General features: G+C 55.6%; 1 protein-coding gene across 2 annotated transcripts in view; it reads right to left on the bottom strand.

The window, feature by feature from the left end:
• LOC119328924 (glutamyl-tRNA reductase-binding protein, chloroplastic-like) overlaps window positions 1-10,872 on the bottom strand; it is a 50,502-nt gene that overhangs the window by 29,257 nt on the left and 10,373 nt on the right. Inside the window, exon 4 of one of the 2 annotated variants that reach the window (XM_037601916.1) lies at window positions 10,164-10,211. The exons of the other annotated variant lie outside the window; for it this stretch is intronic. Within the exon in view, the coding sequence (XP_037457813.1) occupies window positions 10,164-10,211 (48 nt within the window). The remainder of the gene's footprint in view (window positions 1-10,163; window positions 10,212-10,872) is intronic. 2 annotated transcript variants of the gene reach the window in all.

Below are 10,872 nucleotides of genomic sequence, written 5' to 3'. Positions count from 1 at the left end.
GCGTTTCATTCGGAGAATAGTGCCGATCTTCTCTGGATTAGCGTCGATTCCTCGTTCGGAAACGAGAAAACCGAGTAACTTGCCACCAGGAACTCCAAATGTGCACTTTGATGGATTGAGCTTGATATCATACCTTCGGAGGTTGGCAAATGTTTCGGCGAGGTCAGCGAGCAGGTCGGAACCTTTTCGTGACTTGACGACGATATCATCCATATACGCTTCCACATTCCGACTGATTTGAGTGAGTAGACACTTCTGAATCATTCGCATAAATGTGGCTCCGGCATTCTTGAGGCCGAATGGCATGGTGATATAGCAGAAGCACCCGAATGGAGTGATGAAAGCTGTTTTTACCTCGTCGGGTCCATACAGACGGATCTGGTGGTACCCGGAGTAGGCGTCTAGAAAAGACAGTCTCTCGCATCCCGCGGTCGAGTCAACAATTTGATCTATGCGAGGGAGAGGAAAATGATCTTTCGGGCAGGCCCGGTTGATGTGCTTGGAATCAATGCACATTCGGAGTGATTTGTCCTTCTTAGGAACCATGACGACATTAGCGAGCCACTCGGAGTGGTATATCTCTCGGATAAATCCTGCCGCCAACAGTCGAGCCACTTCCTCACCAATGGCTTTTCTCTTCTGGATGGCGGACCGCCGAAGATGCTCTTTGACTGGTTTTGCAGATGAGTCGACTCTTAGGTGATGCTCAGCCAGTCCCCTGGGAACACCTGGCATGTCAGCGGGCTTCCATGCAAAAATGTCCCAGTTCTCACGGAGGAACTGGATGAGCGCTTCTTCCTATTTCGGGTCGAGTGTTGTGGAGATGTGGGTCGGAGCTGCATCGGGGTCGGTCGGGTGAATGTGAACAGGCTTCGTCTCACCAGACGACTGAAATGCAGACTCTGTGGCGGGTTTCTTCGATCGCAACAAGTCACTCGGATCTGCGTTTTGCTTGTATTCTTCGAACTCGACCGCTGTCACCTGGGAATCAGCAATCTTTGAGCTTTTCTGGAAGCACTCTTCTGCCTTTTTCCGATCACCGGTGACAGTGATCACTCCTTTGGGGCCGGGCATCTTCAATTTGAGGTAGAGGTAACATGGTCGAGCCATGAACCGTGCATAAGCTGGTCTCCCCAAAATGGCATGATATGCACTCTGAAAATCCACGACCTCGAACGTCAACTTCTCTTTGCGAAAATGTTTCGAATCGCCAAACACCACGTCCAAAGCTATTTGGCCGAGTGACTCGGCTTTCTTTCCTGGTATAACTCCATGAAAGCTCATGTTACTGGTGCTCAGTCGGGACATCGGAATGCCCATTTCTTTCAGTGTGTCTGCATACAGCAAATTCAGCCCACTACCACCGTCCATAAGCACTTTTGTCAGTCGAGTGCCTTCAACAACTGGATCGACCACCAAAGCTTGCCTCCCAGGGGTGGCAATATGAGTCGGGTGATCAGATTGATCGAAGGTGATAGGTGTTTGGGACCATTTCAGATAATTTGCTTTTGCTGGGGCAACCATGTTCACCTCACGGTTAATAACTTTCAATCGACTCTTGCTCTCCACATCTGCAAAGATCATCAGAGTAGAGTTGATATGCGAATATCCTTCCTCACTGTCCTCCTTGTCTTCGGCCTTGTCCGACTCCTTCTCCTTGTTATTAGACTGTTTTCCCTGAAACTGCTGGATCAGGAGTCGACATTGGCGAGTGGTGTGCTTCGGGTAGATGATATTCCCCTCTTCGTCTTTCTTCGTGTGGATGTGACACGGCATATCCATCACGTCGTTCCCTTCTTTATCCTTTACCTTCTTAGGGTTCCAGGATCCTTTTGGTTTCCCTTTAAACTTTCCCTGAGTCACGGCCAGAGCCTCTCCAGGAGCTGCCGGTTCAGCCTTCCGCTTCTGTTTCCGACTGGTGTTTCCCTTTTCCGACTGACTCGGCTTGTGCTTGCCGCTTCGGAGTCGGTCTTCTTCTTCGCCGTTGGCGTACTTGGTAGCAATCTCCATCATCCGACTCAAGGTCATGTCACCGGTTCGACCAAACTTCAAACTCAATTCTCTGTTCTTGACGCCATCTTTAAAGGCGCAGACTGCCTGATGATCAGACACATTCTCCACAGTATGGTGCAAAGTGATCCATCTCTGAATATACTCTCTGAGAGTCTCATTGGTCTTCTGCACGCAGACTTGCAACTCCGTCAATCCAGCCGGTCGCTTGCAAGTTCCTTCAAACGTTCTGATGAACACTCGGGACAGATCTTCCCAAGTGTAAATGCTGCTAGGAGGTAATTGAGTCAACCATGCCCTGGCAGAACCTTCCAGCATGAGGGGCAAATGCTTCATGGCCACCTCGTCGTTCCCACCACCAATCTGAACCGCCACTCGGTAGTCCTCAAGCCAAGTTTCAGGCTTAGACTCACCAGTGAACTTGCTGACTCCTGTTGCCAACCTGAAATTGGGAGGGATAACTGCGGCTCTGATAGCTCTGCTGAAACATTCAGGACCAGAAACATGCACTCGACTGCTTGTGGGCGCATCTCTGTCGAGTCCACCTCGATGGGCTCTGTTCCGGTCGACCAAACCTTGCACGATAATGGGTCGCGCGTCGAAGCCTGGTTCTCTGGGGTCGACTGGAACTCTTCGCCCCGCACTGAACTGACGTCTGTCATCTTGCTGCCGAGGAGCGTAAGACCCACCCCTCGGAGGGGAATTGGGCACTCGACGCCTATCATCTCGGTCGAGTCGGTCACCATATTGGTCTCGCCGATTCTCGCGCCCTTCACGCCGCGGAGGCGATCTGGGACTGTGAGCCGACTGAACCGTATTCGCAGCGACGGATCGACTGTGAATTCTGTTGCGCGACTGCGACACGGCCGAATTCTGATCTCCTGCTGCCCGGAGCAGATCCTTGATCTGCATCAAGCCTCTGCCAGCTTCCGACTGAGAGGGCTGGATGGACTCTGCTATACGGGTCGCAGCTGCCAAATTCTGGATTGGGGTTCGATATACCTGAGTCGGCGGGAAGAGTTGATGTCGACTGGTGTCAGGAACTCGTTGCCGCGCGCGCTCGTCGAGTGCTCGCTGAAGATTCTTCAGTCGATGCGTTCGGCCAAATTGGCCAAACGTGCCTCCTCCAAGGCGCGAGCCTCGGGAGTTTCTCCTGCGATGGGAGTACGCAGGACATCCACGTTCCTGCGGCGAAGTTCTTCTCTTTGCAGAGAGTCGAGTGGCTCGGGCTGGTACTCTTCGTGGTCTCGCGCGGGGTCGCCTCCGTCGCCTGCTCCACCATCACGGGCGAAGCCAGGGGGACTGCGGGGCCCGTCGACCATCAGGATTTCCGCCGCTGGATCACTGCTATCGCACTCGGATGCGGTCTCTAGGGAGCCAGTCGACAGATCGAACAGGCCGTAGAGAGATTCGTCGGGCTCGATTGCCGCAACTTGGGTGGTGGCCGTCTGGCGAGCCACCGCGTGCCTCACCCACCGCTGAATCCTCGACCGGCCTGAGCGCTTGCGCTGGCGGGAGACCGAGAGGGTGGTTGATGGGGATGTCGACTGATACGGGGTCGACGGTTGCCGCAGCAAAACGCCGCGGACACATGCGCGAAAATGCGTCGCACCGCGGACGGGGAGCGCATCAACGTCGAGTGGAGCCTCCTGGAGCCAAGCGGAGTCGTCGGCGATGAAGGTGAGAGCGCCGAGACGGATCTCTCGACCCTCGACCAAAACTCCAGCAGCCACCATGATGAAAGTACTCGGAAGAATCGCAACTTCTTCACAAAATTGCTAAAAACACCTGCCTCACGGTGGGCGCCAACTGTCGTGGTTCTAAGTCTGACAGTAGAGTGGGGGGTAGGTATGGAGAGGCAAGGTTCTAGCTATGGAGAAGTTGTAAACACAAGAGATGTACGAGTTCAGGCCCTTCTCGGAGGAAGTAAAAACCCTACGTCTCGGAGCCCGGAGGCGGTCGAGTGGATTGTGTGTATATGAGTTACAGGGTGCCGAACCCTTCTGCCTGTGGAGGGGGGTGGCTTATATAGAGTGCGCCAGGACCCCAGCCAGCCCACGTAATGAAGGGTTTAAGGGACATTAAGTCCGGGGCGTTACTGGTAACGTCCCACATAAAGTGTCTTAACTACCATAAAGTCTACTTAACTACAAGCCGTTGCAGTGCAGAGTGCCTTTTGACCTCCTGGTAGTCGAGTGAGTCTTCGTGGTCGAGTCCTTCAAGTCAGTCGAGTGAGTCCCTCGTTGGTCGACTGGAAGGTGACCTCTTCTAAGGGTGTCCTTGGGCAGGGTATTTAGATCAGGTCTGTGACCCTACCCTAGGTACATGACTCCATCAGTGCTGGAGACCGCCGGCGCCCTCGGAGCCGTGCCCGCGCTTCCTCGTCGTCCCCTGGCCCTGTGGCGGCCTCGGTGTCGGCCGAGGAGTGGCCTTCGCTCCCTCTCGTGCCAGCTCCGGCGTTGTTGACGGCGGCGGCGACACGGGTGGCGGAGACAGCCAACGCGCTAGGGTTGCTGCTGCCGGGCGGGGTGCCAGCCTTGGGCCTGCTTTCGCCTGTTGGGCCTGGGCCGGCCTCGGGCTGTCTTGGGGCCCAACCGCCTTCTGGGGTGTATTCCTGTGGGGCTGTGGGGGGTCAGGTGGGCGCTGCAGCTGCTGGGCCTGGCTCAGCTGGGCCATGTGCCTCTCGGCCTGTCCAGGATGGAGCCCGTGAGCCCGGGTCGCGTCGCTATATATGGCTGCGCAGGGGCGTGCGCGACCCCTCGCTAGGGTTTCCAGCTCGTCCCAATGAGGTGTGGCGCTTTAGGCGGTTTGCCAGATCTCTCTCCCCCCTTCCTCCTCCACCCCTCACCCGCTCCTTTGTTGCGGTGGCAACCATGGGAGACAGGCGTGCGGAGAAGAGGCCGATGGATCCTCTGATCCCCGACGAGGAGCGGAGGCGTGAGAAGGCGCTGCGGAAGCAGGCGAAGCGTGGCCAGCGGGCCAGGACGGCGGGGCGTGAAGATGGTGGCGGTGGTTTCGATCAAGGACAAGGTGGTGGATTCGGTCAGGGCTACGGGGTAGCCATGGCCAAAGCTATGGCTCTGGATCTCACGGGCGCGAGGGGGATTGGGGTCCTCCTCCCCCTTGGTGGGGTCAGCAGGAGCGGAAGAAGAAGCGCAAGCATGGGTCGCGGCGGCGCGAGCTGGAGCGCAAGCCTCAGGAGCACCCACTCTGTGGTGGGGGCCATGGGGATCCGTTGGCCAAGAAGCCGCGGGCGTCGGCCGTTCCGCTGGCGGTAGTGCTGTCGGACGCGCCGCGGGGGTCGGCGGCCGTGCCCATCCCGGTCGAAGAAGAGGGGGGCGAATGCTTCAAGTGCGGCAGGACCGGGCATTTCCAAGCCAAGTGCACCTTCCCTCCCCTCTGCGTGATCTGTAAGCAGGAAGGACACGCCTCGGCCTTCTGCCCGTCGCGGGGCAAGCATCTTCACCTCCAGATCATGGGCAGTGCTATTCCGGGCGAAGGTTTTTTCTGCTTGGAGTTCGAGGAAGAAGAGGAGGTGGAGGGCAATAATCTCCAGGTTGCCAATGGTGCTATCTTGTCGGCGGAGCCAGGGAGGCTCTCGCTGCACGTGCTCAAGTAGGAGCTGAAGCACATGGTGGCGGGGGATTGGGACTGGCATATTTCTCAAGTGGGTGATGATGATTATGCAGTTACTTTTCCCTCCGCGGATCTGCTGCACATGGTCAAATCTAGTGGTAAACTGTTTCTCTCCATCAATGACATTACGGTGCGGGTGTGTGATACTATCCAGGAGACCTGCGTGCCCCTCTCCATGCCGGAGGTGTGGCTTTGTCTCCATGGCATCCCTAAGAAGCACCGCCGCGTCGATCGCCTGATGGAAGGACTAAAGATGTTGGGCAGGCCCATTGTGGTGGACGAGCTCTCTCTCTCATTCGGATGGGACCGATGAGGATGAAGTTTGGCTGCAAAGCCCCGGACAAGATGAATGGCTTCGTGCAAGTATGGTTCAACCATGAGGGCTATGACATCAAGGTGGAGGTGGAAAGACTCCCGAAGCGCACTGGTGAGGGGCCAGTGGCGCCAGGTTCTGACAAGGCTCCTCCCCGCCCTAGCGACAAACACACGGGCCAGCCTGGTTCGGGGACCGGGGGTGCGGCAGGCCAGCCGCAGGCTGCTCCCGGAGCTTAGGAAGGGACGAGCATCGCCAATGGCAACCTCCAGCAGGATGTGGAGATGGCCTGCCGTGAAGAGGAGAATGAGGACAACATGCCGGATACGTCGATTGATACGGAGACTTGGGATAAGCTGGGCCTCAAAGCTCTCGCGCTCGATGAGGACAAAGAAGTCGCGGAGCCGGGGCGCTTGCGATTGCGAACACGGCTGGGAGCAGTCCGACACCGTCTCGTGCGCTGATGGGGGCATTTAACCAGGTTGGTCCTAAGGCGTTGGCTGGTGCTGGCTCTATGCTTTCGGGCGCCCCGGCCTCTCCCAGCCTGCTGGGCTCTGACACGGGTGTGGCGCTCAACGAACCATCCATGCAAACCCCGATGTCAAGTCATCGCAGCGCGGGGGGATCTGGGCGTGCTCCCAAGAAGACGGCTGGACGCAAGCCTTCGGCCAACCTCGTCGTGCTTTCCCTTCCTTCGCCTAATGCGTCGGTGTGCGTGGACCTGCAGGCTGCTCTGGGTTCTACGGGCGAGTCGGCTAAGGCTCGGCGCTCTCGTGCATCCCCAGTGTCCCAGCGCGCTCCTAGTGCCCGGGCCAAGGCACAGCTGGGCGAGCTGTCTTCCATGGAGAGCGCGCAGCTGCGCCTAGCGGAGAAGAACCTCGGAACTTCAGGTAATCCCCCCCCCCCTCCTTTAAGATTCTGAATGCCTTTACAGACCCTGAACTTGTCTCGATCCTAGACGATGGCGGTTTTAAAGTAGGTGCGCAGAGCGGTGAGCTAGTTTCGCTGATTCGCGCTCGCGAAGATGCCCAAGTGGCTCTGGCCGAGGCAGCCGCGTTGGCAAAGGCCGGGGAGGCCTCTGCCACGGCTCTGGCAGTGCCTGACCCTGTTGGGTCTGTTGTGGTGTCGGGTGGGGCCGCTGAAACCAAGGAGGTTGAGGCTACCCCCTCGACGAGCCGTACCCCGGCTAAAAAACGTGTGGCAAAACCGGTGACATCCAGAGGGGTGCGCCTTCGCAATCGAATTATCTGATGTGTTACCTTTTCTGGAACATTCGGGGCTGCGGCCATTCAGGTCGCCAAACCCAGCTCAAGAGTACATTGCCCGAGAGCGTATTGACGTCGTTGCGCTTCAAGAAACGATTAAAGCCGATTTTACTTATAGAGATCTGGCAGCCTACGACCCTCTTCATCGTTTTGTATGGGGCTGGGTGCCTTCCTGTGGCCACTCGGGCGGTCTTCTTCTGGGATGTAACAGTGATGTTTGTGATGTTGTAAGCTGGGATGCGGGTATTTTTTTTCATTTCAGTCACGATCAAACACAAGATTTCCTTTGTTTCTTGGGCGATTGTATGTGTCTACGGCCCGGCCGATCACTCTCGGGCGGCTGATTTCTTGGGTGAAATCCAAAGTTTGGTTGGGGCCAAACAAGTCGTCAATATCCCCATCGTCCTTGGGGGCGATTTTAACCTTATTCGCTCGGGAGCGGATAAGAACAACCACGATATCGACTGGCCTAGAGTGAACTTGTTAAATAATACTATCGTGGCATGTGCCCTGCGGGAGATTGCTAGGACAGGCGCTGGATTTACGTGGACCAACAAACAACTCTCCTGGTGCGTAGTGTTCTCGATCGTGTCTTTGTGACCTCCGATTGGGAAGTGCTCTTCCCCATGTGTACATTGGTGGCAGAAACGCGCATTGGGTCGGACCACGTGCCGCTGATTTTGGCCTCGGGGGAGGACCGGATCAAGCGCAGCCCTCGTTTCTACTTTGAAACAGGGTGGTTTGAGGTTGAGGGCTTCGGCCCCTTGCTCATTGCGTGCTGGGAGCGTGCAAGAGCTGCGGTCGGCCGCTCCAGGGGTCCTCTTGACACTTGGATTTCGGCGGCTGGTGCCCTCCGTGGTTTCCTCCGTGGGTGGGGTGCAAACCACGGGAGTGACGCGAAGCACGCTAGGGATGCTATTATCGCCGAAACTAAAGCCCTAGACACTCAAGCTGATACCAGACCCTTCTTGGAAGCGGAATGGGCCAACCGTTACGCTCTTGAAAACCAGGTGCTTGCTATCCTTAGGGAGGAGGAGGAATACTGGCGCCGTAGGGGCGGCGTTAAGTGGATCACCAAGGACGACGCGAATACGGGATATTTCCACGCCTTTGCCAACGGCCATAAACGGAAGTGCTCGATTTTGAGACTTCAATCCGATCAAGGGCTGTTGGTTAGTCAGGCCGAGATCTCGGCCCACATCTATGGTTTCTTCCTCAACTTGTTGGGAACAGCCGAGGAGAAGCCCTGTAACAACCCCAGTATCATGCTACAGTAATATCTTGCCTAATGATGCCATGTCGTCATAATTAAGTTGCTAATCCTCACTTTGTTTCAAACCAAACACAAATTCAAATTTAAAATGCCAGTCAAATATTTATTTCTTCAATCAGTAAAACTAAAATGTTCACCTTATCCTATAAATTCCCCTGATCATTGTCATGTTGAAACAACCTCTGTTAAATTCTCAAGATGCCCATGGGAATTAATTTAGTGGTCCAACATCAATTATTTTGGCTTTTTCAATTTCAAAAAAAAAGAGTTAGACAACTCCTTTTGACCCCAAATCTTTTTGTTCCATATCAAGGTTTTGTGTTAGATTTATGTGCCAAGTTTTGTTCAAAACAAAACTCATTTGGTACTAAAAGGAAATGCAAAACAGTGCCTGAGAATTATAGCAGGAAAGGGAAAAGACAAGGACTAAAGCTACTGTGCAATTAGGCCTGCTCAGCGACAGTGCCGGCCCAGCCCGCTCCCAGGTCGCCCCCAACCTCTCCCCTCCAGCTGCCCATGACGCACGAGCCAGGACGTCGTTCCCGCCACACCCTCTCGCCATCGTGTCGCTACAGGGCGCCTGGAGGGGATAAGAAGACCAGCACCGACGCTCTGGACTCCCAAGATCTTTTCTTCCTCTTTCCCACGCTCTGCTCCGTCCACCTCGCACGTGCCCGAGACGTCGTCGCCATCGCCTTCGCCATCATCGTGGCCATCGAGCTTCCGTGCCACCGGAGGATGTCCAGGAGAGCCGCAGCTTCCGCCTTCATCGTCTTCATCACTGGATCGGAGCCAAGACGCCTGAACGACGACACCCGCGACCGTCTTCCACGCCACGGCCACCGCAACCCCGCCGCTCAATCCGCCGCCGTCTGCCCACACCGAGCCTCCCCCAAGCCCGCTTTGCACATCTGCAGGGGCGTTGTGAGCTCCACTCCTCCCCTTACTCCCCTGCTCATCTCCGCGCTCGTAGTCGTTGACCACGTCATGGCCGTACTCATCGCCGTAGACGAGCTCGCCGCCGTGACCACCGTAGCCCGAGCTCGCGCCCAAGCTCGTAGTCGAGCTCCTGGAGCTCGTAGGAGCCCAACCCCGCTCCCCGCGTCGCTTGACATGCCCCCACATCGCCGTAACCACCAACGCCGAAATTTGGTGTCCGCTCCGTCGCTCGCCGCCATGACGAGAGCTCCGCTCCCCGTGCGTGTGCGCGCTGACCACACCCTGACCTCGCCCCGACCGCCCACGCGCCCGTCTGTCTCCGCTCACCGTTGGCCGCAGCCGCGCTGGCCCGCGCGCCCCTGCTCGTGGGTCGTGGCCGCACCCACGCGACCCGGCCGCCGCTCCCGCATGTTGCTGCTGTTGCAGATGTGTGGTGTACGCTGTGTGTATGGTGCGTGCAGTGTGTGCGTGGCTCCGGCCTCGCCCGCCTTCGGCCAGCCTCGCCGCGCCTGCGCCACGCCGTTGCGCTGCCCCTGCTTCCCCATTGCCGATGCTGCTCGCTGCCTACTGTCGCTGCTCTGCCTGTACTGCTGCAGCTACAGTAACTTAGCGCTAGCTAGCTTTTCTAATTCTACGATGGTTAACCCTCTAGATAGCCCTCAAACTCCGGCAAAACAATTGTTAACATGAGTAAAAATAATATGTGAAGGAAGTACACTTGACAAACTTCAATATACCCCACTGGACCAAATCCATTTGATGCGCGGATTAAATCCTATAAAATTCACAAAATGGTAAGTTCTGTTAGCTGGAAAACTGAAAAACAGCTTTATAATAATAGCTACTTTAGAGCTGTTGATGATCAAGCAAATGAACTCTAATATGGAGGAAGGTGTTACTAACATGTAGATCTCAGAAAAATGCTCATAATTGATGTAAGGCACAAGATCATAGGATGTACAGAACAACAGCTATAGCCTCCGAAAAACAGCTAAGTAATGTTCAAAAACCGAGCAGTTCTTAGACTTGGCCAATCTTCAGGAATTTCATAATATTTGTTTAAACTTTGAAAAATCATAGAAAATAAACCGTAACTCGGATGAAAATACTTTGTACATCAAAGTTGCTTAGAACAACGAGACAAATCCGACTACACGGTCCGTTCATCTGTCACATATTCCTAGCATAGCAAACATCGAATTTTTCCCCTCCGGTTCGTCTGTCCGAAAATGCCAAACTTCGGGAAAGCATTCCCGGATGTTATCCCCTTCGCCGGTAACGTGTAGCACCGCGTTAGAACACGTCTAGCTCTGCCTGTTGTCCTGTTATGTACTTGCTTGCTATGTATTTACTGTTTCTCCCCCCCCCCCTCTTCTCTCCGGTAGACCCCGAGACCGATGTTGCCCCTGCGATCGACTACGTCTCCGACGACCCTT

The sequence above is a fragment of the Triticum dicoccoides genome, chromosome 7A, assembly GCF_002162155.2.
Source record: "Triticum dicoccoides isolate Atlit2015 ecotype Zavitan chromosome 7A, WEW_v2.0, whole genome shotgun sequence".
NCBI lineage: Eukaryota > Viridiplantae > Streptophyta > Magnoliopsida > Poales > Poaceae > Triticum > Triticum dicoccoides.
Note: the sequence above shows the minus strand (reverse complement) of the source record. Positions and strands in the feature narration are given on the sequence as shown.